General features: G+C 45.2%; 1 protein-coding gene across 50 annotated transcripts in view; it reads right to left on the reverse strand.

The window, feature by feature from the left end:
* Window positions 1-26,767, reverse strand: part of TCF7L2 (transcription factor 7 like 2) — a 227,817-nt gene that overhangs the window by 17,048 nt on the left and 184,002 nt on the right. For 35 of the 50 annotated variants that reach the window (XM_060171283.1, XM_060171282.1, XM_060171275.1 and 32 more), the window contains 3 exons: window positions 9,255-9,387; window positions 6,562-6,664; window positions 4,285-4,371 (listed from right to left, as the gene is read on the reverse strand). In XM_060171283.1, the coding sequence (XP_060027266.1) occupies window positions 4,285-4,371; window positions 6,562-6,664; window positions 9,255-9,387 (323 nt within the window). The remainder of the gene's footprint in view (window positions 1-4,284; window positions 4,372-6,561; window positions 6,665-9,254; window positions 9,388-26,767) is intronic. The other 15 variants (XM_060171276.1, XM_060171284.1, XM_060171278.1 and 12 more) reach the window with 1 other exon arrangement.

A 26,767-nucleotide genomic window follows, 5' to 3' on the forward strand; every position in this document is an offset into this window, starting at 1 on the left:
CAGACTAATAGTTTTCACCTTTTCAGATATTCAGTCTAGTCGCCATGACTTACATGGGATGAGAAGAAGCACCACCCCTCTCCAATAAAGGAACATTATGATAGAGGAAAACAGGTGGAGGGGCTGAAAGGGCAGAGCCTCAAAAGCCAACAGAATGGGCACCTCCTGGCTCCCACCTGACCAGGCTCTGAAAGTGAGGTGACAGGAATACTGGGGAATGGTGACAGACACCCAGATGCAGCAAGTGTCACTCTATGAATAAGCCTAAACCCATACAGCCCTAAACCCCCATCCAGGTAGAGCCCACACACTCTTCAGGAAGCTAGTCTGGGTGGGGACTGGAGGGGTTAAAAAGGCTATTTATTATCATGATAGTCACTACAAGAAGACTCTGAACTTATTTACCAAGTTCATTCCACATGTAGATTGGAGATAAAAATGGTTTCCGTTTAACCAGAATAATTCAGCAGAGGTTCATGTGAAGGAAAAAGAAGGTGAAAAGCTACTGTACCAACTAAATGTACACAGATCAATACAGAACACAGCAGGATTTTGAAGGGGAGCCCAGAATCCCAGTGAACACGTGACTTCAGAAAGACCATCCCAATGTGGCCCTGCCTTTATAAAGCTAAGCCACTGGGGAGTTGGGTGCTAGCGCAGCAGGTTAAGTGCAGGTGGTGCAAAGCACAAGGAAGTACAGGTGGTGCAAAGCACAAGGACCGGTGTAAGGATCCCAGTTCAAGCTCCTGGCTCTCCACCTGCAGGGGGGCCACTTCACAGGTGGTAAAGCAGGTCTGCAGGTGTCTGTCTTTCTCTCCTCCTCTCTGTCTTCCCCTCCTCTCTCCATTTCTCTCTGTCCTATCCAACAACGACGACATCAATAACTACAACAATAAAACAAGGGCAACAAAAGGGAACAAATAAAAAATTTTAAAAATAAAGTTAAGCCAATGTCAGATCCTAGTAACTATGGCATGGCTCTTAAGTAAGTGTCATCGAGTCCTTTTAGAGTATTGAAAAGACAGAAGAAGGAAGGAAGGAAAGCAGGAAGGAAGGAAAAAGAAAAATTTCCCAGAGGAGAGAGAAACTAAGTGAACAAACAGCCTCTACAGCCCACACCCACCCCCCAAAAAGCAAACCCTTGGGCAGCACTTAGGCTCCCAAGTTACACCTTGTTTCTTCCCACAGTTCCAAGGCCTCTGAAGAAACATAAGTGAAGAACATGTGTTCTTGGAAGCCCTTGGGTGATGAAGTGGGTGGAGTGGCAGCTTTTACTATGAATTTTAAGGGCTTGACATTCCTCAAATACATATGTTCCCTTTCTGCTAAGAGAGAATATGTATATAGACATGGGGGGGAGAGAGAGAGAAAGGGGGGGGAGGGAGAGAGAGGGGAGGGGGGAATACTGTGAGTGTGTATACCACAATTTGAGCTCACTTTGGGGGGGTTAGATTCTGAAAGGTATCTATTGAGAATACCTGGAGGTTTCCACATACACAGACGCTCACATATCTATCTATCTATCTATCTATCTATCTATCTATCTATCTATCTATCTATCTGAGAAAGAGACTGTGAAGTGTGTGTGTATCCGTCCTGTATGCAGGACCTGACTTAAGAAATTCCTCTCTGCAGACAACTATTTCATGCAATGCAATAAACACCCTAAAAATACGAAGCAGCTCATTATATACCCCCGTCTGCTTTTATGGCTCCAAGCCAGAATATAATGATGAACCTTAACTTGTTAAGGACAACTAATTTTTGTTTCTGGCTGTCTCAGGGGCTTCTCCCACACTCACTCTCACTTTCCCTCACTGTTGACACGTTTCTGTTAACTGGATGTCATCTTCCAGCCTTGATTTTATGCACAAGCAGTGGGATGTATTTTCCTGTGCAACAATCCTGCTTTGAGTTGCATTAGGTCTGTCATTATTCTCTCATTTCCCCCCCTTGCACTTGTAACATTTCATCTTCTTCCTGCCTTATTTTTTGTGAGCCACGGTGCACCCACATTATGGTTTATACATGATCTCGCTCCCTTTGAAGCCGGCAGATTTCAGAGCCTGCTCTCGTCAGGAGAAGAGCCTTGCGCCAATTTAGCAGGCTGAGGGCCCGGAGCTCCAACATCTCAATCTAAAGGGGGTCACAGGGTGGCACAAGTGAGTGTCAGCAAGAGCTGTTTAATTGCCAATCTAGGCTTCTCCATGGTGTTTAAAGTATAATGACCCATCACTTAATTCTGAGAAGTCCTGGCCCCGCTGCTGAATAGAATGAATATCAAAGGGTGTTCTGGAACAGGGCAAGCTGCCTACATTTTCTCTAACTGCCATAAGTATAATAGACCTATACTTCAGTCACCCCATTACCACAATAATGTATTTAATTTGCTGTATATGCTTTTTTAACTAGCCACCTTTCATGAGACCTACCTGGGGAATCTACAGCCTTCCCCCCAACCCCCGCACCTTGAGCCCCTAACCTTTCCTCCACCTGGTTCCCTTCCCTTCCCCCCCCCCGCCCTGTCCACCTAGAAATCATCGACTAACCTCTTAATGATAATTCAATCGATAAGCTTAACCCCAATCCCCAACCTCTGATTGCTTCGCTGCTTTTAACCTCCTGAATGCATGGCATAAACAAACAGGAGTAAGAAGAGAAACAGTCAGGTGCGTTCTGTGAAGCTGGTTTAGAGGGAGGAAGGGGACTACTCAGAAGAAGCCTCTTCCTCCAACCTCCTCCCCCTTCCTGGGATACTCCCTGTTGGTTCCAATGCTTTGCAAGGCTGCCAGGGACATTATTTAACCAATCAAACCTCATTCTTGCAGCTAGAGAAGAGGACACAAGGTTTTCCCGCCTAACCAATAGTCAGGTGGATGTTGACATCGAGAGGATTTATCACACATGGGAAATGGACCTTCACAACTGCCTGGTATCCCTGGCATAATCAACAGCGTCTTTTCCTTGACAAGCATGATTCTTACTCATCCCCGCACCAGGATTGCCGCTTGGCTTTGAGCACGAGAGAAGAGGCACCTAGGCCTCTGTCTCCAACCCTTGCTCAGGTCTAGGGTTCCCTTGCTGGCTCCAGAGATTGGAGGGAAGAGGCTGGGGGCCAGCATCTTTGCCACGTAATGCATGCTAATTGAATTACGTGCCATCATCAAAATGGATTCGTTGTTGCAGTCCATCAGCAAAGTCTAAACCTCCACCGATTTAATTAACTCGACTGGAAATCAGATGAACAGAAAATAAAACTATCATTAGGAGCAATTAGTGACTACTTAAACATGCTGCTGCCGACCAGTTTGTAAATAAACTAGCAGTCACTGAAAAATTAGCCAGCATTAATTAGAGGGGGGGAAAGAGCACGGGGATTAGAAAGACCTAGAAAGATTTATGTGGGTGGATTGTGTGCCAGTGAGCTGGTGTGCCCATGTGTGTGCTCATGGACACCTGAAAACGTGAACACACACAATTTATTTAGTAATTGCTTATTTTACTTTTAAAAATTTAGAGCCACAGAGACCAGTGTGCGGTGAGTGCTTGAATTGTGGCCTGTCCAAATTGAGGCATATCAGGGTAAAATACACACACACACACACACACACACACACACACACACACACACACACACACCAGGTTTATAAAACAAAAAGCAAATCTCAAATCTCATTCACAGTTACTTTATAATGACAGTATGCTTGGATAATATTGTTGGCTCTATTGATTAGAGTCATGGTCACCTTTAAAATGTGGCTACTGGAAAGCTTGAAATTTCCTACATGGAAATTTCTTATTGGACCTTAAAAAAGGGTGTCGAGAGGGTAGGGGAATCTCTTTTCTGGTTGCTTCTGAAGTCTGAGCTTTAAGAAGACCAATAACTTTTCTTCAAACTCTTCCATGTATAAAAGTGAACTTAATTCTATCCTTTCCTTTCCTGTCCAGTACATGTCCACTGCATGTCCTATCTACTTTTTCCTGTCTTCTTAAATTTTTAAAGAAATACTCAAATGACTGTTTCAGACATTTGATCTTGAAATTTTAACGTCACCCACTCTGGAAGCTCAGGTCAATTTTTTTTTTTTTTAGCATTTTCTAGGAATAATGCTCTATCAGCCTTGCCTCCTTAGAACTACACATAAGCCCTGGATGATTTGGTATGTTCTGAGAAGAACAGGCAATGTTCTGAACAGGGAATGGATGATTTGGTATGTTCTGAGAAGAACAGGAAATGTTCTGAGAAGTCACCCCGAGGTGTTGGCAGAAGTTCTCGGAACTCACCTGGACATGGAAGCATTGACAGTCAGAGCTGTAGGGTAAGGATGACGGAATCCTCCTGTCGTGATGGGGTACACTGGCTGACCTTGCCTACAAAGAGGGGGTTTACAAAGTGAGAGAGTGCCAACAAGATGGGGAGGCAGGGAAAAGAAAAAGAAAAGGGAGAAGTTCTCTTTGCATAGTAAGCTTTATTCTCATTTGATCAGAACAAAAATCTTGGGGATTGTACAGGAAGGATCAAAGGGAAGAAACACAGAACAATTTGAATGCCATAAATCTGATAGGAATGGCTAATTAAATTTTATAACCTCTGCTTATGTCAATAGAGACCCTCTCCCCAAGCTGAAACTAGGTGTTTTGTTGTAATAATTAAAGGCGAAGTCTCACTTGCTTTAATGGAGCCATCACACTAATTGAGGGCTACACATCCAAAGGAAAACAATAATGAATGTAAATTTATACCAAAATAAAGTACAGTGAATCAAAGGACTTCAGTTGCGCTTTGGGCCTCTTTCGGTATTTAGATCTCGGTGAGAAAACATTAAATTAACAGAGCTTAATTTGTAGCCTTTTGTCAAATTAACAAGTGTTGACAAGAGTTACCGGGGGGAGAGTCCCCAAGAAGAATTGTGGGTAACCAATAGACAATCACACCTTATTACAATAATTAAAAAATACAGCAACATGCAAAATAGCAGCCTCATGAAAGACATACAACTTTTTCTGACAGAGGGTTGTCTGAGTTGGTGATTCCTTTTTATCTAGCCTTCAAATATCTCCCCCTCAGTTGAGTGGGGCAAGTGGTGACTATGAACTATATTAAGGATGGCCCCATTGACTGAAGAACAGATAGGACCCACACTGGAATCTGTCCTCCCAAACAGAATGAAGGAGGAAAAAAAATATAAAAACATTCAGAAATTACACCCCAAGTTGGTCTTTAATGTAGTGATTACAGAATACAAGCTGTTTGCTTGTTTGTTTGTTTGGTTTTTTAATCAAGATAGAAGCTTCTCAGCTAGAAAGATAAGAGTAACTAGGGAAGGTGAAACACTCCAGTTCTGCATTTTCTCTAAGGTTGTAGCAGGGTGGCTGTCTTCAAGAGCCACACTTGAAGGTGAAACCAATCATGCATCTATTCCTGCTATGAAAGGACAAATTGTTCCGCTTCTTTAAAAGAGGGGACAGATCTCTGGTAAACATGGAGATACAGAAACAAAACGTGCAATTGCAAGACACATACTACATGCATGCAAAGACCCACAAACAAACAACATGGTGTGTTTCTGTACTAAAGGTCTTTCTACTCTGATTTTTAAAACACCCTTTAAAAAATAACAAAAAGCTAATGGTCAGTTAATGATGGAAGGTGCTTCAAAAGTGAGACAGCTGAGAGGGAGACGAGCTGTAAAAGGCAGTTTGGTGGGGTGGGTGGTGGTGCACCCAGTTACATGCACACAGTACTCTGCCTAAGGACTCAGGCAAGGGACCAAGTTCAAGCCCCTGTTCCCCACCTGCAGCAGTGAAGCAGGAATACAGGTGTCTATATTTCTCTCTCCTTCCCTCCCTCTCACAATTTTTCTCTGTTCTATCAAATAAAATGGAAGAAAAAAAATGAAAGAAAAATAATGGCCACTGGGAGCAGTGGCTTCCTAGTGTAGATACCAAGCCCCAACGATAACTCTGGGGGCCAAAAAAAAAAGGGGGCAGTTTAGTGACCTGGATCCTGCTTAACAACTAGGGCTTTAGGAAGGTCCCCCACCTTAGTCTGGCTCTCCCACCTCCACTCCATAATCTTCAGTCTGGGAAGATTCTCAGAGATGCTGGCTGAACAACAGGCGGCTTCTCAGCAAACAATACTTTCCACTACTGTTTTCAACTTTGGAGTGATGGATTGGGATGGAGTGGGGGTTGTAAGAAAATCAACCGTCACCCTCTATTCCCACTTTGGATTTCATAACTGGAGTGCTTGGTACCACTAGTTGTCTCAATCCTAGTTGTCTCAATCTAATGGTAGGGCAGTTTTATGACTAGAAGCACTCAGAGCCTTCTGCAATTCCCAAATGATCCTGAGGGCCGCTTCTGTTCATAGGGAGGAACCAGGGATTCAGAACCCAGTAGCAATAATTCTCCCCCCCCCCCATAGCATCCTCTCAGTACTTTTCCCAAACCTCCATTACTAATCTTGTCTTCTCAAACACACCCACACACAAAACAGGATAAATAATAAGCATGCCCATGTAGGGAACAAAAAGAAAATTAAAAAATGGAACTCCTTACTGTGGTACTAACCATCCTAGCGGATGGGGGATTTGTCCTACGGTGCCAGGCGAAAGCGGGTAGTACGGAGAGATATCTGGAGGATGTGGAGGCCTTGGGATTCCTGAGAAGAAGCAAAAGTGTTTTAGGTACAAACGGAAAAAAGAAATGGTCAGGGGGCCCAGGGCAGGAAGAGGAGGAAGGGAGGCTTCTTTTCTGCTATCCTGTCTGAAAGGGTTGTTGACCAGATTCCTCTCCTTGCCCCTCTGCTTCAGCTAGAGAACTGGTTTATCTTACTCTGTGTGGATGGTGTGATGGACAGACTGGAAATACCATCTCAGGTTGCCTCTGCCTCATCAATAGTGTGAATTTTATATACTTTTTATTTTAGTTAGAGCATGAAAGAGACCACAGCACTGAAGTGTTCTTCATTGTGACGGGGGCTGGGCTGAAACCTGGGTCGCACTCAAGTGCACTGTCCAAATGAACTATTTTTTGCAGGTTCTAACTATACGAATTAAAAAAAAAACAAAACACCTAAAGAGGGCTTGATACACCATCAGTGATCAAGCAATTTTGATTCTCTTTGCCTCAGCAAACCAGCTCTTCACCCCCTTTAATTCTAGCTGTTCACTCACTCGGAGTTCCTCCTCTGGTTTCACCCACATTTGTTTAAGTTGAGGCATGTGGGAAGGTTACCTCTGTCTCTTTTCAAATAACTTTCTTTTCTCCTTCCTTCCTTATTTTTTAACTTTTATTATTTATTTTATTGTTGGATAGAGACAGAGAAATTGAGAGGAAAGGAGGAGATAGAGAGGGAAAGAGATAGAGAGACACCTGGCGCCCTGCTTCACCACTCCTGAAGCTTCCCCCCCTGCAGGTAGGGAGTAGGGACTTGAACCTGAGTCCTTGCGCACTGTAGTGTGTGCACTTAACTAGGTGCACCACCACCTAACCCCCATTCCTTTTTTCTTTCCTTCTTTTCCCCTCTTTCCTTTCTCTCCCACCCCCCCCCCCCGGCTTCCAACTTAGATGAGGAGCTACAGGAGAAACTCATCAAGTGCCCTGCATGGCATTTTTCCCAAGGTTTCAGAACAGGACAGATAAAGAGGCCCTGGGACTCTTCAATGCTGGAACCAAATTCTCTGGAAGACAGTACTTGCTGTGAATTCACCATCTCCCTCCCGAGTAAGTGGCAATATGCCACCGGCATTGAGAATCTCAGCAAGGTCTACACAATGAATGTGAAGGTCTGTGCCGCCTCAGTGTCCCTGGTGCGCATCCAACCATCAATTCTTAGAAAGCAAGAGCTGAGAGGAGGAACTCAGGCATACAGGGTGGGAAGGGAACAAGGGTGTATGTTCAAGGATACACACTATTTTTTATTTTATTTTTTAATTCATCCAGGAAGCATTTAATCTGTGAATTAAGTCTTCCTGGGTGACATTTTCATGCCGACATTGCTCCTTCTCTCTTTAAAGAAACAAAAACAAAACAAAACAAAACAAAACAACACAACCAAACAGATGAACCAGGCTTGGACCCTACACCAAGCCACTGGAACACTTGAAAAAATGTTCACAGAGAAAAAGTAAATAGTCCGCAGACATTAATCATATGTTTTACGATAACCATTTAAAAGCTATTCCCTGTACTGCCATTATTTAAATGAGATGCGGATGCCGCCATTCACTGGCAGAGCCTGGGGCCGGCTGGCGGCCTCCTCCAGCCATCCAAGCGCCAGGCTCAACCCCCAGCTCCCCGCCAGCACAAAGGGGGCTTACATGGGTGAAAACCAGCCAGTGTGTGGCTCCTTTCAGGGGTGGCAGAGGCCAGCTGACCAGGCAGTTTTCCTCAGCCCAACACCCGACAATGGTTTTGGACAAAGTGACACAGAATAGCCATTTAACATCCATCAATCTAATTAACTCTCTGGAAAGAGGGACCCTGACTCAGGGGATAGCCCAGCCTGAAAGCTCCCTCTTTGTCTTGACTATTCGCCTTCCAAGACCACCCCAGCATGAAGTAATATCCCCGACTAAAAATCTGGTTATAGGGAGGTGTACGCATAAACCTGCTTAATCATCCTATCTATCTATCTATCTATCTATCTATCTATCTATCTATCTATCTATCTACCTACCTACCTACCTACTTACCTATCTCCTATTGGGGGTGGGGGAGGAAGCAGTTAACAGACATTTGGGATGGAAGGAAGGACAAGTATAAAAACAGAAAAATGTTTTCTGGCCGGGACCCTGTTGATCATTTGATGAAGCCTTTGGCTTCACTGTCCATCTGTAAAATGGATTTGATAACGCCCAGGTCATCGTAGGTGCAGAAGAATTCAAATATAGCAGCAAAAAGAAAGTGAAATCTAAAACTATGGTATCTTAGAGCTGCACCAACAAGTCATGTTCAGGTGACAGGGGTCCTTGACCATCAAAGCAACCAGGGCTCTGGGGAACCACACTGTGAAGGTTCTTGCTCTCCCAAAAAGCTGAGAAGGAGCCCGTGAGATGCCTCTCAAACCATTATCGCCTCCATGTCTGAAGTTCAAAGCCAGGTTCCCAACACAGCCCAATGCAGGGAGCACTGGTGTTCTAAAGCCACCTTGAGCACTGCAGATGGACCTCTCAGAGGGGCAGGGGAACCCACCCCAAAACTCCCAAAAGAGTTTCCATCCCACTGACCAGCCAGCCCCCAACACCTACCTGTCTTGGGGTCTACGTCAGCGGGTAAGTGTGGAGGTGGGTTTCCCGGGGTGAAGTGTTCGTTGCTGTACGTGATAAGAGGCGTGAGAGGGTGGACATGGTGAGGGTGCTGCACAACCGGCACTTTGTTCGACTGCGGGGGAAGAAATGGAGAGAAAAAAAAAGAAACTCCATCAGCCGGGTCCCAAGATACCAAGCATTCTAAACACAGGATCGCCAAGCTCCCCTCCCCACGGCACTTCCCTCCCCCAGACCCCCAATCTCATAAAATGCTCAACTGCACCCATAGCCCAGACCCTAATGGATCTACAACACAGGCAACACAGGCATTAAACTGACAAATAGTCCTCAGACAACCCCTGGTCAGGTGCACTTCCGGTCTTAGTCTCCCCACTGAGAACTTGGCTCTGAAGGCGCCTCCCCTACCACCGCCCTGTCATAGAGCCCAGTTGTTTGCATTTTTCACATCCGGAAACAGGGAACTATGATCTCTCAGGCCTACTGCGTGCTTGTGGGTAGGGGGGAATCTCCTACCCCAGGGACCCAGTGGAGGGACCTCTAGGAGACACAGGGGGTCTTCACAGGGGACAGGCTAAGGAAACCTAACAGTTACAAGAAACCCAACAGGGCCCAAATCCCCCTCACCCAGCCTCCTGAGCCACCACCCCTGGTTCCTGACCCTTCCCAGCCCCTCAGAGCCAGCAGGGAGGCTACAATCCTTTACAGATGGCAAGGATAAAAAGACCCACTCAGGTCTGGTTGGGAGTGTGAACTCTACCAGAAAGCTCTAAACTGCCAGGCGAGCACCTGCATATTTTATGCAGATTACAGCAGCCCTAATTCATTAGAAATTTCATTAGGGAGTCTTGAGGGAACACTGATAAATTAACTGGATGATGATGAATTGGGCTAATAAAAGGTATGCATTTTAGAAAGGGGCCATTCTAGAAAACAAAGTACAGGCATTTGTACATTTAGGAAAGGGAGATGGGTGTAGAGAGGTAAGGGGGGGGGGAGAAAGAGAGAAATATTTTAAAGGTTTTTGTAGACCTTCCCAAATGTCTCTCCTGCCCTTCAACCCCAGAGCTGCCCCACCCCCACTATGCTTCTGTGCTGTAACTTAGCCCAACAAGATCACAAAGAAAAAAAAAAAATCAAGCTGAAACAAGGGAACTACTGGGCCATTTGCTGAGAGTAATCCAATTGCAAAAAACCCTATTCCCAATAGAGGATTTTCACTAAAATCCTACAACAGGGACATTTAACCAGATTAGGTACCAGGGAAGATAAAGAGGCTAGTATTAGATGATGAATGGATTAGAGTCAAGTTTCATTTTGGAACGTGTCTTCATTTCCTTTTATTACTTTTAGGAAGGCACAACTTGCATTAACATCAAGGAAAAGGCATTGCATTAAAAGCAAAGAAGACTTCAGTGCTGCCCACTAGCGCCTCTCAGGTTCAAGAACCAAACACTTAGGTCTCTGTATTTTTCTTGTCTTTTTTTTTCTTTTCTTTTTTTTATTTTCCCTTTTATTGCCCTTGTTGTTCTTCGTTGTTGTTGTAGTTATTATTGTTGTTGTTATTGATGTCGTCATTGTTAGATAGGACAGAGAGAAATGGAGAGAGAAGGGGAAGACAGAGAAGGGGGAGAGAAAGACAGACACCTGCAGACCTGCTTCACTGCTTATGAAGTGACTCCCCTGCAGGTGGGGAGCCAGGGGCTCGAACCAGCATCCTTAAGCCAGTCCTTGCGCTTTGTGCTTAACCTGCTGCGCTACTGCCCGACTCCCTGTTATTCGTTTAAGTAAAAAAGTGTTTCTTATTTGTTAATTTTGGGGAAAGTGTCTTTAGTAGGTATTCTTAGCTTTTTCATGGATATGTTTAGCAAGGAAAACATGGCCTTCTTAAACGCTACAGCAAATATTTCTCAACAGCCTGACCTAGCCATTCCTCTCCACCACTAAATGCCTGTGGAGAAAGAAGCAAACTATCTGCTCACAGGAGCCTTCAGTTATGCGATGAGTCATTTTACAAAGCACTCAGATTAAAAGCACCAAAGCAGAAGGAGTTCTGGAACCGACACCACCTCCTCAGCCGGTTCCATGAATGTGTGGGCAAGGTGGTGCCCTCGGGGGTGTGTCACCGAGAATTCTTTGAGAACAACTCCAAGAGTAATAACCCTGAGCTCCTGCCATTGCTGGGGTGGAGAGGGAGAAAGAGCAAGGGAGATAGAGAGAGGCACCAACATAGTCAGATGGTGTGGACGGATGCTTACTGGGAGAACAAGAAAACGATGCAAGATTCCTATCAGCTAAAAGGCAAGAAGAGAGTAGGGCAGGCCAAAGCAGTGTAGGAAAATGTAGGCAAAATGGAGACCCAGTAGATAGAGGCCAGGAAAGTCCAGCAGGAGGGGAGACTGTCTGTCAGTGGTGGAAGGACTTCAGGGAAGTAGGAAGGAAGTGGCAGTAGAAAATGAAACCAGGGGGGTCGGGCGGTAGCGCAGCAGGTTACGCGCATGTGGCACGAAGCGCAAGGACCTGGTAAGGATTCCGGTTGGAGCCCTGGCTCCTCACCTGCAGGGGTGTCGCTTTACAGGTGGGGTTTGTAGATCTCTATCTTTCACTCCCCTTCTCTGTTTTCCCCTTCTCTCTCCATTTCTCTCTGTCCTATCCAACAATGATGACATTAACAACAACAATAATAACTATAACAACAATAAAACAACAAGGGCAACAAAAGGGAAAATAAATAATAATAATAATAATAAAAAGAAAGTGAAAACAGGACTTTGCTCACCCCTGGCACAGTGAAGCAAATCTCTCAGGAGGGACCTGATTCAGTAGGTCTGAGCTCAGGGCCCTGGCATCTTGGGTCTGTTTATTGGGTATCATGATGGCTCCTCTGTTCAGCAATGAATGCTATGACCAGAGAACCACAGATCTAAAGGTGCAGGGACTCCCAGTCCTTAGAAAGAGTTTAACTTAGAATTGGCCACATGGTAAGCTCAGAGAGGCTGGGACTTTATAATCACTGTCGGGGAGAAGCTGCCTAATGGTAAGCTTTTGTTTTCTAAGTGGAACTAATAGGACTGACAAAGCAAAGTCTCTGTCTACTTGGCTGGCAAAGGAGGAAGACAACCTTTGGGAAACAAGGGAGCCTGACAGTTAATAACCCCCTCGTAGAGATATGTATGGAGGTGATGTCCAAGGGCTGAACGCCTAGTCGGGCTGGCACCATCCTGGTATTACTTCACTCACCTGATCCTAGCCAGCTGGTTGTTTCTAGTTCTATCAGAACACCACAGCACGGGAAGGATGGAAAGATGTGAGGTCTGAACTGCTGCCTGGCTTTTGGAGAGAAAATGGGAACTCTACAGGAAGAGGGTTTTCTTTCTGACCTTCACTACATGTTTCGCAAGTCCCTGTAGCAATAAATAAAACATGTGCCTTTCCAGGTTGAATGTCTCGGAAAAACAGGAAATTCAAATTGTATTTGCAGAAACCAAGTTCTAATTGCCACTCCCATCCAACCAACCCGCTTCTAGGTTTGTACCGAGTTCTAGAAAATGCCCATATGCTCCTCCAGCCTCAGAGCCTCTCAAGCCATTCCTTCTCCACCACATTTTGCCCACTGCTGGAGTCACATCTGTGCCTTTCTTGGTCTCACTTAGCTAAATCCCTCGAGGACAAGAACTGTGTCTTCTAGAACCTTGTATCCATCCCCTGTAATGCCTTAGAGTCATGAACCCAGCCTCCTAAGTTGTACAAGAACCATCAAATTACAACCATAAGTGCAAAAGGGAGAGAAGGAAAGAACCGGTCTCACTGACTCGTTTTTGTAAAGGGCTATGCTCCTTCAGTGGAGTTACTACTAAGATGCACAGAAGAGGACTGGATGGGTGGTCCTTCAGACTCCATCCACCATCATGTCTTATTGTGACAGCATCCAACAAAAGGTCTGAGAGCTGGCTTAGCCTGTGCATTCAGGAAGACCTGGGTTTGAGTTCTATCTCACTAGCCTATCTGTGCAACTTCTGTCTCTGTGAACTCCAGACAAAACCGTGTCTATCTCAAAGGGACGTGAAAACTAAAACGTCACCCCAGTAAAGTGCTTGATTATTAGCACAGAGCTACATAAGCAATACAATGCAACACTGGGTGAAAAAGGTCCAGTCAGTACTAAGGATGGACACACAATGAAGATGAGGTTCCCATGCCCACTGGATTCACTACTTAAACTCAATTCCCAAGGGAAATGCAACCACAGATTTCATCAGCACTGCTGCAAAAGATGCAAAAGTGGATGGTGGATGGGTGCTTTGTGACTACCCAGCCGTTTTAAAAAAAAAATTTTTTTAATTTATTGGTGACAATTAATAAATGTATTCTGCTATCTTTTAAGACAAAAAGAAATCACTTTTCATTACACCAACACAGAAGACTACCATGGAAAAGTTAAAAGTAAAATCTGAAAGGTTGGAAGGGAATTTGGTCTTTTCCAGAAATGGGGTGAGGACCCTGAGTAGGAGATGCTATCAATGCAACACAAAACCACCCAAATTGGAAATAAACCCCTAGATTTTCTGCTTCTAGAAGAATAACTTGCATTATTTTAAAGAGGTCTCCCCCCCTCCACCGGAAGAAGATTCAGATGTGAAAAGCATAGACAACCTCCCAGAAACACAACCAGAACACCTACACTAAATCAACAGTCTATGCGGGAGTTGGTTATGAGACCAACCATCCAAATTTCACTCTCCTCCTCTTTCCTCTTTGTATGGGGTTCAGTGTTCACGGCAAACAAATGCAACAGAAAGCCAAGTGCCTTACAAGAGAGAATGCTTTATCTAATTACTGAATATGTCTTCAAAAACTACTGGATACAAAAGACACCCCCCCCCCCCCAGTGACAGCTAGCTAATATTCTAGGTCATGGTGGTGGCTGGTACTGGTGCTGGTGGTGGTGGAAAGTTCCAAGGAGAGCCAAAGTTACAGGTTTTAAACTTTTTTAAGAACCTAATGAGAGCCAAGAAGACAGCTTAACATGACAGAACAGAGGGCTTTCGTGCCTGAGGCCCCAGGTCACAGGTTCAGTCCCTAATACCACCACAAGACAGAAGTGAATGGTACTCTACTCTCTCAGAAAGGAAGGAAGAGAGAGAGGGAGAGAGGGAGGGGAGGGGAGAACTTAATAAATATCAGGAATCTATGTCATAAAAACAGCAAAAGTTTGTAAAATAATTTCAGTTGCCTTCCACATCAGCACAAACACTTGCCCCCGGGAGACACTGGGAAATGCTTGTCCAAGAGATGGAGGTGGAGAGGGGACCAGCTACTTAGCTCTAAGGTCAATACCAGCGTAGCTCCCAGCTAACAGCTGACACCATCTATCTATGTCGACCTGACTCTGAATTGGCTCTGCACTGAGAGAGAGGCATGTTTCACCAGGTCCTCATGACAGTCCTATGAAGTGGCCGGCCTTTCTAACCATTCCACCCAGGGGCTGAGGATCTGTCCCAGGTCACAGCTCTTGGGAAGGTTTCCAGACACTGCACTCTCACTCAGCTGATGCCACCTCATGCCCATACCCACACCAGTGTGTCTGTAGAGATTGGCACCTGCATGAGGTACACCACCATGTTGATGGGATGAGCTCAGCCCAGGAGGCCAGAGTGAGGAGGATGCAGATACATGAGGACTCACAAGGGGATAAGAACCCAAACTCATACCCACCCACATCTTAAGAACTCAGACCAGTTCCACCCAACTATGTTCCTTATTCCTTCCCCTTCATCCCCTCAGATCCATAGCTGGGAACCCCTGCTTGAGCCTGGGCACCCTCAGGCAGAGGGATCGTAGTGTTGATTTTTAGAGCATGTGGCTGATAGGCGGAGGAGGTGAGGGGAACACAAAGACAGTAAAGGGGTGTGCCTGCTTCTCACAGAGAGATACAGGCAGTATCGGACCACAGCAGGACCCCAGTGATAGAAACACACATTATATGTGGTCTGTTCAGTCGACAAGGCACTCAAGACAAGTGAGCTGGGGGGGGGCACTAAAATAAACAAAATAAATGTGCCTACTGTGGCTAGGGAATAGCTCCATTAGTCCAGCACTGGATGTGCATGCCTGAGGGGTTCCCAGTTTGATTCCTGGACTCACATGTACTGGACTGGTGTTCAGGCTTCTCTATGATGTGAATCTCAATCAATCTCTCTCTCTCTCTCTCTCTCTCTACACACACACACACACACACACACACACACACACACACTAAATAACATGAGCCTTCCCACGTCCAGTGGGGAAGCAATTACAGAAGCCAGACCTCCCACCTTCTGCACACCATAATGACCCTGGGTCCATACTCTCAGAGGGATAAAGAATAGGAAAGCTATCAGGGGAGGGGATGGGATACGGATCTCTGGTGGAGGGAATTGTTACCCTTCTGATCCTATGGTCTTGTCAGTGTTTCCATTTAATAAATATATATATACATATTTAAAAAAAATAAGCCTTAAATGAAAAACCTGAATCCATTCAACAAAACAAACAATTATCTACTGAAAAGGACCCTCAATACCCAAATCCTCATCTGGCAGGAAATCATGATGGCTTTCTGCTTTCTACCTACTGCCCAAACCCATGCCTTCCTTGATCTGTTCATTAAGGTCTGTGGGTTTTGAGCACTGACTAGTTAAATTAAAAAGAAAGGGTCCTTTAACAGCCTTCCAAGTACATAAAGCTTTTCCAACTATGGCACGCGGGGGGTGGGGGAGTTGCATGCCCCTGTAGCTGACCCTTGACCTCTAAAGACCTCTTCTGCTATGGTGGCCTCACCACCCTGTGGCCAGAGGTCCACACACTCCCATCTCTGATCCTGGGGTTTGGAACCAAGAAAGGGTGATAGCTTGATCCTGGCACTTGTCGATGGCCCTGCTAGCCTCCTCTCACTCTAACTTACCCTCCCCACCTTCTCCAACTGCAGGGAACTCACCAGGCGTGAAAGCTGGCTCTTCACCCTGCAATCTATTAATCAACAGTCTCTGAAAACAAATGGGGCCACTGGGAGCCCTGGCCTCGGGACTGGCCCTCCTCTTCATTGCTCCCCTATTGCTCTCCCTTTCTGCAGAGGAAAAATGGGGCCCCAAAGTGCCTCTCTGCGCCCAGCACTATCAAACAAAAGCAGCACAGAGAAGCATTTGTCAGTCTCCACTCTTCTGCAGGCTGAGTCTGGAAGGTCCTAGGGGAGGGGGCGTCTTGAAGGAACAGCCTGCCCAGGATCCGAGACTGGCCTCAGGAACGGGCTCTGACATGGAAAAATGGGTCCAGAGCTCAGCTCCCTGCATTGTTCCAGAAGCCCCAGACTATGGTGGCACCAAAGCCAATGGTGACTGGTGAGACAGTAGTGGAGGCCTCACATCACTGCAGGCATGGAGCAGTGGTGGTGAAGAGCGGATGAGGGCGAAGGAGGGGGTGTGTCTAACTCCTGGAGGAGCTCTGGCCATCCTCCTGCCTAGAGCTGTTGGTGTGACACACAAGGTGACCTGCATCACCATCTCACCTCCCCCAACCCACCCCCTCCCAAGTTATCTGGGGAACATTCTGCAGTCCTATCCTGCAAGTGTTCTATGAACAGAGGGGAAGGGTGACAGGCCAGCTCCCCTGGTGGCCAAATGGGCATCTGCACTCATTCTACCCTGCCTTTCCCTTTCTCCTCCCAGCTACCGGAAGCCCAGCCAGCCAGGACCCAGTGAGGGCAGTGTCCAGGAACCTTTCACAGTTGGACACTGAGCTCCTTTCTATCTAAGGCCTTGCCCCCCAGCTCATGGGGACTTTTGCCCAGGACAAGATTCCCACTAATAACTATAGCCCTGCCTGTTGAATTCTCATCAACAGAAAGAGAAGGAGTCCCAGGCTCGAAGCTATGCTCGGAGATGCAGATGAAGAGACTCACATCTGGCCAGCTGCAGCTTCTGCAGCCCCTGAGAGCTGCCTTTCAGGGTGCTGAGTATTTATTTGTGCAGGATCAGTGGGTGACTCCTGCCCAAGAATCAAACCCATTAAGGCAGCAAGAAGAGGCAGAGAGAAGCCAGAGGTTCTCTGCCCAGGGCACAGTTCTGCAGACTCCCACTTTCTCCTGCTCTCACATTTCTCTTGCAAGGACAGGGCAGGCGGGGACAAAGTAAATAAATGTGTGGTCACTTTTCCTCCAAACTTGAATTCACACAACACGGAGATAGAGCCCTAACTCAAACCATCCTGAGCCCCCAGCTTTTTAAGAAAAAAAATGTGTCTTTGCTGTTTCTAGGATGTAAGGATCCACTTGGTAACAGGCCAAACAGGCTGCCTGGCACTAAGGTCGAAAAGTGAAAAATTCAGCTCTTCTTAACTTTTTCCTAACTACCCCCCCCCACACACACACACCCAAAAAGGAGGAGAGAGTATGAGAGAGGGTCGGAAGGTGAGCATGCCATGAAGGAGGGAAACACTGAAACCTGGAAAAGAAAGCTGTGAGCGGCTGCCTGGTTTTGTTTTGTTGTTTTTAAAGGCTGCCGCCAAGGTCCAGCCCAGCTGAGCTTTCACAGGCCCTTGGACAATTACTTCCAGTTCAGTTCATTAAACATAATTTATTTCCACTCGTTCTCATTTATTTTTCCATAAAGAGAAAGCATCCTATTGTGCCCCCACGGCAAACTAACCTTCAACGCACTTGTGTGTTGACATCTCTGGCCTGCTCGGTCCAGGCTGGCCTCTGACCACTGAGGCACCAAAGTTTGTTTCCTTTCGTTTACTCTCTCTCTCTGTCTCTCTGTCTCTCTCTCCCTCTTTCCTCCTTCCTTCCTTTTTTTTTTTTTTTCTTTCTCTTTCTTCAGTTTACCTCTCTCTTGAAACATGCTGGAGGTCAGCTGTGGGAGTACAGAGGGCTTGCAATGGGATCCTCTATCCTAATCCTCAACCAGGGCTGGGAGTAGGCAAACCACCCACTTCACCATTAACTTCTAGAAATTAGCAACCTCTGCCTGGGCTCCCACAAGATTCTTCTCTCCCATACCTGAGTATTAACTAAATAGTCCTAGTATAATCAATCTTGTTAAGTGTCTGCTTCCGCGAGCATTTTGAGAAACAGGGTACAGCTGTTTCTACAGAGCAGATTTTCCAGAGCCAGGAATAAATTGAACCTTAGCTGAATGAAGAAATACAAAAGCTCAACTCCAAAACAACTTTGAATAATAATAATTATCATTATTATTATTATTTCCAGGCTGATTTCCCCCAAATCCAGAGATTCCTAACATACTGGGAAGGAAATCACCAATTTTGGTCCAGCATAAATTTTAAATTCATAATGGTTATTATATCCTGGGGATTTCAAGAAAGACGCAGGGAACAAAATCCGATACCACCTGTTCTAATTGATTTACAATGAACAGATGTTTAAAAGTGGTTTGCTTTGCTCTGATGCCCCGTGCTTAACTAGAGAAGCCAGATCATGTTTGAAATTCACTTTTCTTTTGAGAGCAAGTAAAAAAAAAATTTTTTTAATTACCCCTGGAAATGGATGAGAGGAGGAATAAATGTGCACTTCATGCACTGAGCAGTCACACATGCCCCAAGTCTGGATCTGGCAGAGGTTTCGAAAAGGTGTACTACAAGGAGGGTGAACTGCAAAGGCAGAACAGCATTACTGTCTATTTGATTTTGTTCTACGAGTTTCCCAAATGCCTTTAGCAGACATCTATCCCTTCAGTGTATGATGCACCAGAAAACGACCAGGAACTTCCACGGGGTGCGGAGAGCAACACACCACTGCTGCTCCCTCCACTGGTAAGAGGATGAGTTAAAAGTTTAAAGGTAACATTGGAATCGCCCAGGCAAAGTTCGATTGTGAAAATGAGAAGAAAGAAGAAGGGAAAAAAAAAAAAAAACCTTCAAATGTGTGCAGAAGTATGTAATCCAGAGGGCATGTCAGGATTTCATCACATTCCAAAATATTGCAGAAGGAAAGAATTCCAATACATAGCTCTGCCAAGACATCCCCCTCCCCACCCCCTACCTCCAGCAGTAGAAGCAGCCCCAAACCACAAAGGGAAGGTTTTCCTAAGAATATAAGGTTCCAGGCTCCCTGGCTTCCAGAAAATGCCTATGGTGCAGCCCTGTTGTGATAATACAAAGATCATGATATCTGTGTCATCTGAAAGGGAATTGACTCTTTGAAAGCAGCCCCCTTTCGCAGAAGACATCAGGCACAGAGGGGCTGCAGCTACCAGAGCAACAAAACCTGGAACCTTTTAGGCATTTCAGAAAAGGAGGAAGGGGAGTTGTACTGGGTGGGAAATTCACGGCAATGTGACTTACACATCTGCTGTGCCAGTCCACACCTTTTTTTTTTTTTTTTTGCCACAAGCATGGATGAAAGGACAAAGTTGTATACAACCAGGATGGAAAGCCAAGGCCCACACCTGTCGTTACATAAGGACATAAGAACATAAGGACAGTTAGGAGTCTGAAATAGCTTTCCTTCCGTCTTCCCCAAAGACACAAGCAGGCGGATTAGTGCAAATGTTTCTGCCATTTTTTTTAAATAAAGATAATTAAGGAATCACCAGCAAATTCAAGCCTATGCTCTGACAGCTGGTGGCACAGGATTAGACCCACCAGTTTTGCACAGAGGAGACTGTATCCAGAGCCTAAAACTAGGGCTGCGAGAAAGAACTTCCTTCCTAATCATTAACAGCACAACGGGCCCTTACCAGCCTCCTGCTCAGGTTTCCAACACACATTTCAGATTCAGTACACAAAACACAAAACACCCCAAGCAACTCCCACACCCCAAAACACCCCACCCGAAGAAAAAAAGGGGACAGCTCTGAAATGTGGAGGTGAAGATAAATAAATAAAACTAGAGACAGAGCAATCAAAGTTTCTACTAAATATGAAAGCAGAATACACAGCTTAGACAAGCCCTGCTCCTGGAAATGCCTTCTCGATCAAGAAAAATAAATAAATAAATAAATAAATAAAAATAAAAGAGCCAATTTCAAAAGCAAATTCCTCTACGGGGTGATGTCATCACCCTGTGTTTGCTGCAAGGGAGCCCACCCCCCCCCATCGCAAACAGGGGAAAACATATATATATATATATATATATATATATATATGTGCTCCCCCCCCAGATTTTAGCTCATTCCCACTTAGCAGTCTGCACTGCTTTTTAACTGTAAGAATTGTGAGCAAAGTCAAGCTGTTTCTCCTCTCCCAGCCTTTTTGTACCCCCCTCCCCCTTCCAAAAAAAAAACAAAACCACAAAAAACAAAAACCTGCTAAGGAAACATACAGTGAAAGGGTACAGCTCAAGCTGAGCATTTCTGAGCATTTCCTCTTGCTTCCCTTTTCCCCTTCCCCACCAGCTGAATGTTGGGAGGGGAGGGTAGCATACAAGTTTAATGGTCAAGACCACAAGGACACAAACACACAGGCATATGCGCGCGCGCGCACACACACACACACACACACACACACACACACACATACACACACACACACACACGCCCTGCTACTCACCCAGCAATTCAAATTGAGGTGCCAACCGCCCAACTGCTGGAAGAGAGAGAAGCCAGAGGCCACTGTGCCTCCCTTACCACTCAAATCTTCCATTCCCACTAAAACTGTATCCCTAGGGTACATAATAGCTTTGGTTTTCTTTTTTACATAAAAAATAAAAAGGTGGGGGAGAAAAAACTTTTCCACCCTAAAAAAACAAACAACAACAAAAACACCTTTCTCTGTAGTGTCAAGATGGGACCAGGTCAATTTCCTCCCTCCCCCTTCTGCTTTTCTTACTTTTCCTCTTTCTTTCAGCTTCTCTTCCCTTGATACCTTTCCCTTAAAGAGCCAAAAGAAAACATCTTAAAAGATGTAGTAAGCTCCAACTTCCTGCCCTGGAATACCAAAAAAAATAAAGAATAAAAAAATTAAAAGGAGAAGGAGGAGAAGAAAAGGGGAAAACAATCTTCAAATTCTTACTCACATCCCATATGATTGTTTAGTCCTTCCAAGGGCATCCCTCAAAAAGAAAAAATAAAACCCAAACAAAAAGAAACCTAATTATCTAGTTCAACTAGTTGCAGATTAAATTTTCTAAATTCTTAATTAGCAAAACAAAACAAATCCTTGCTTCTAGTTCCTCTTCTCCACCACCACATCATCCTTGAAGAAGGCCCATTTCCCCAGCCAGCTCAGGGCGCCTAAGCAGAGGCCCCCTCCCTCGCCTATTACCTTGGGCAGCAGGGACAGAGCCACCGCTCAGAGCAGCTAAGAAATTACTAAGGTCAGCCATGAGGGAAATGATCAGCCCCATGCGGGAGGCAGGCACTTTATCTGCAAGACTGTCAAATCCCTCACAACAAATTTCTTCAGGAGAGGGCTCCGATGGGTGAAAAGGAGGAAGGGGGAAAAGTGTATTTTCTTGTCAGTGACACAGGAGTGACACTTAGTAGGACCTTGTCTGCAGAACGAACACACACACACACACACACACACACACACACACACCCTCTTTTGCTTGCTGAATAGCAGCGAGACTCCCACGAACCTTCTAGAAGCAGAAAGCTTCCTGGTCTTAGTGAAAGTATGGCAGTGGGAACTTGAACTCCCTTTGGTGGACTGTTGAGTTTGGTGAGCTTCCCGCCCCCCCCCCCAATGAAAAGGGAAGGGAGAGGGAATTAAGGGGGGAGAAGGCAGTGCGCGAGAGAGTGCAAAGAGATGCAAAGGCAATGCCTGAATGATGCCAGGACTTACTGTTCCCGGTGTTCTCATAGGGTCCAAGGCTGGGTACATTTGCCTAGGTTTAAGTTAAATGGAGTTGAGAGATTCCTACATCGTGATACCCTTTCACAGGAAAGGGGGGGGGGAGGTATGAGGCAGGCTGCTTCAAGGAGGTGGTTCAAGTCATCAGAAAGTTGCAGAGGACAAAACTCAGTCAGAGTAAGTCTTTCTCCTGCTCTTCCACCCCAAGTGCTACACAACCCACACAGCCACACAGCCACACAGGTAAGAGGGCACCCTGGTAGCCACGGGGGGGGGGGTGTCCTGGACCCAGCTTCCTTGAAGTAACACCATCTTTAGAAGATTTGCTTTCTTCTCATAGACAGGGCACAAAACACAGACATGTTCTTAATTTTTCTGAACTGGGTGTCCAGCTGTTTATCTCCAAACCCACAGGATTGTCGTCATGCCATTGGTCTCTTAGGCAATCTGTTAATAACATCAGGACAAGTTAATAACCTACCTTCACTCTCCCTCAAAAAAACGGGGGGGGGGGAAGAACAGAGGCTTAAGGACAAGAACAACAAAAGTGAGAATTTTGAATTTTCTTATTTTTTAAAGAAATCCTGCTCAGTGGGTCCTTTTTCTGGACTTAGGCGGCCTTCCCGTGTAAGTGTCAGACAGCAATCCTTAAGGCCCTTAATACCAAAACAAAACCCTGCCATTTCCCTTTACATGGCAGGAACAAAAGCAATGAGCCTCTAGTTTGACAAGTAAAAAGCCCCAACCACACAGTCCTCTAATTGCCTCCCCTCCCTCTATTCACTGGGACCACCACACTCCAGCAGCCCTCTTTTGTCACACACGCAATTTCTTAAGTAAACTGCGAGTCCCCTCCCTGCTGACGGACAGCTCCCCATCACTCAACAACAACAACTTATAAAGTGAAGCAAACAGGACAGGCAACTTGGAGTCGGCACCTCTTTGCTATTTTTTTCTTTCTTATTCTTTCCCGGCTAAAGACAAGGAACATGGAAAGAACAGGAGGAGCCAACCCATTTCAGAACAGACCTCCTCCTCCTCCTCTTCCTCAAGAAAAACAAAAACAAAACCATTTTGGAAACCTGGTGGATGTCTTCAAACTCACTTCCTCTAACAAACAGCAACTAGATATCCCTGCCCCACACTTGGGGGTGTGTGTGTGTCCCCAGGACACCCCAATTTGTGAGAAGTGCACCCACTCTTATAACATTTCCATTTGAGAGAAGGAAGTCAAGAGGTGGATGGCTAGCTGCAAAGTTCTGGAGATTTGTCTAAATACTCCCCCACCCCACCCCCTAAGAAAGGGAGCTTCCTGTGCCTTGAGCCTGGGTTTTCTCGAAGCCAGATCAGGAGGCAGGCTGGTTCTCTTCCACACTAGCGGCAAAAAGTTCTGTGCCGCTTTAAATAAAGTTGGAAAAGGGCAGCGGGGGACTTGGATCTTGAATAGAGTATCCATGAAAAAGAGGTAGGGGAGAAATGCAAAACCCCTTTGCAGATGGATAGGGGAGACCCGGTGGGTTAAGTACTGGTGACTTGAAGTTATGAGGAGGGAAAAAAAGTAAAGAGAAAAAATAAAGAAATGAATAATCACTCTTCCCCAAATCTTCACATCCCAGTTAAAAATCCTCTTTCCATAGTCACCGGCTGCAAACTGGAAAGTTTAAAAAAGCCTTGCTAGCTTGTTTTCGTTACATTAGTTTAAAATGAGTTTAAAAAATAAAAAAATAAAATAAAAAACGAAAAAAGCAGCAGGAAAAAAATAATAAAAGCTGCTCCACCGGCACCTCCTTAGCAGTCAAGGGACATCAATCTCAAAGTTAGTGCAAAGTGACAGGCAACCACGCAAAGGCTGAGCTCGCATGTAAAGGCAGGGCGCACAGGCCAGAGGAGAGCGCACCGCAGCCGCCCGGCCCAGTCTGCGCGCCCGGCCACCCTCTTACCATCTACAGCGGGTTGCGGGGCTCTCCTTCCCGCCGACGGCTCGCGAGCATGCTGCCCCGCGCCCGCTGGCCGCTCAGGGCCCGCGCCGGCCTCAGGCTCCACTGGAGGGCAGCACCCGCCCTGCCGCCGCACAGAGCACAGCCCGCCAGCAGCACAGGCGAGCAGCACACACCAGCAGCGCTGCCAGACAGGATGCTCACGCACAGTTCCATTCACAGAATTCTCTCGCTTGATAGGGAAAGGCACAATCCTTGGGATCTCCCCCGATTCCACAACAATCCATCTCCCCATAAAGGGAGGGGAGGATTTAAAAAAAGCATGGCTTTCTTACTTTCCCCCAACACACACATACACACACACACACCTCCCAACCAACCCCCCAACCCGGCATTCAATCCAAAGAACAAAGCCTGATATTTTGTTTGCCGACTTGGCACACATAAAAGCAATTTCAATAGTCTAAAGAAGTACACCTGAGTTGGAGAAAGTAATGCTTTGCAGCTCTCCAGTGAAATTAAGTTTTAATAGCTATCTCATGCCATTCAGCAAAGGAAAGGCAGAATTCAGATAAAGTTAGATTACCACTTCACTTCTAAATTTTTTTGACAGCTAGCTCCAAGTACCTCAAAAATCCTGGCAACATCCAGACCTTAATTATCTTGCTGAATCCTTTATTATTATTTGGGGGGGGGAAGGGGGTGAAAAATACACAAGTCAAAATAGACCATTAAAAAACACCAATATGTAAAAGATATCCACAACAATTTACTGTATAACATTTTCCATAACTAACTTAGGAGGAAAAAAAAAATCCACGGAAACTTGTAGATGTGTTCCTTTAAAGCAAATGGTCCGAACACATATTAAACCACCGCTGCGCGTCTTCTAAGCATAGTAGAAAAAAATGACTATTGATCTTCAAATAGCGATAATTGAAAAGATCAAAAAGATTAAACAAAATCAAGAATGTGCTGACTTACCATGCTATGCTTTTTTTTGTTGCAACTTTGTAGAAATTTCACTCAAAGAAACTGCATCAGAGGTGTCAAATTTTTTAGCGGACTGTGATCGTATTATTTCCGCAGCCCTGCCTTCCAATGCTTCAGAACTTTTTTCCCTTTCTCTTTTTTGTTTGTGGTACCTAGCTTTTTGCTATAGACTTTAAAAGCCTTCAGCTCAGCAAACCAGCACAAATTATCTTGCCACCTTGCGCAGCTCTGATGCTTTGGCCGCTAACTTTGGAAGGGCCTTTACTACTGCATCAAAATTAGCATTGTCAAAGCAGTTAATGAATATTAATATTGTATTTGTCATTGGAGCCGGCCCGTTGCTGAACTCCGAGTCATCCATCAGGGACAAGATTAAGAACACAATTATTTCTGACTGACAGGGGCCAAATCTGCTAGGTTTTTTTTTTAACAATTCGGGGGAAAAAAACCCTACAATATCATCATCTTAAGGTGTCCCCCAAGAGACTGGGAACCAGATTAATACGCTTTTAATGAAGTAGAGATCATTATGTATGAAGGGGAAGGAAAAAAAAAGATGTACTATTCAATCTATTTAGTTATGGTGGCTGCTAGAAATTTTTTAAAAATGCAGACAGTATATCTTTTCCGACAGCTGTCCAGATTTTATTCATACAGTTCTAAAGAAAAAGATGACTTTTTTTTCCCTGGAATCTTTCTCCTTTTAAAAAAAGAACACAGAACCAGCAATTCGTCCCATCTGGGATAATTTTCCATGTCTCTACTTTTACAGTAGCAGCCCACAAAAGACAGCACAGTAAATAATTCCTACACAAATTTGACAAGAAACACCTTCATCAACTCAGCTCCTTCCACCTCTATTCCCCAGATCCCAAGCACTGTCTCTCTCACTTTATGCAGGAGGAACCATTACATTTGTAGAAACTCTTAAGTCCCCCTCAGCAGTGACATCTTTCTGTAATAAACACAACAGGAAACAACACAACTCAACAAAAGCCACTCGCGCGCACGCACACACACACACACACACACACACAAACACCCCACACAGAAAATCACCACAGCAGAGGAACACCTGCCACACCCCGAGGAGACAGGGATGTCTAGTTTATGTTGCCAACAAGATGAAATGGAAGTTTGGTTAGAAACCGGTTGAACCAACAGAAGCTTAGTGGAACACAGCTCTCAGCCTGGCTGCAGAAAATGTCTGAAGACATTACTGCAAACAGAACTTTCTCCATCAAATAGGCATAAGATGCATTAAAAGGAAGTAAGAGTTGAAAAACTTGCAGCTTACCTGACACAACCAACTTATTGGAATTCACCCCAAATCATTTCAACATCTTTAATAGGCCACACAAAGTGCTATCATATAAAACTAATTATATCATACACATATACACACACACACATAGATCTGTACGGCCATTTCTTAGCTGTTTTAGCAACAGCGAGCTTCACTGGTTTGCTACATATAAATTGTCTTCGAGATGATATTTCCACCACCCCCCCTCCGTATTTTAAATGTGGTAAAAAGGGGAAGAACTAAAAGGGATAAAATGACAGATGTGATGGTTAATCTACCCAATGAATCGTGGGGGTCTAGGTAAAGCCGTAATGGCCACTGAGCTAATCTACAACACCCACTGACCACCCCACTGGCCTTCTAATACCATTATCAACCCTTAGATGAACATTCTAAATTAGAGTTTTGTTCGAAAAGGGTGTGAATCTGACCTTCAATGCTGGGAAGCCGGTGCTGTACATACAGAT

The sequence above is a fragment of the Erinaceus europaeus genome, chromosome 14, assembly GCF_950295315.1.
Source record: "Erinaceus europaeus chromosome 14, mEriEur2.1, whole genome shotgun sequence".
NCBI lineage: Eukaryota > Metazoa > Chordata > Mammalia > Eulipotyphla > Erinaceidae > Erinaceus > Erinaceus europaeus.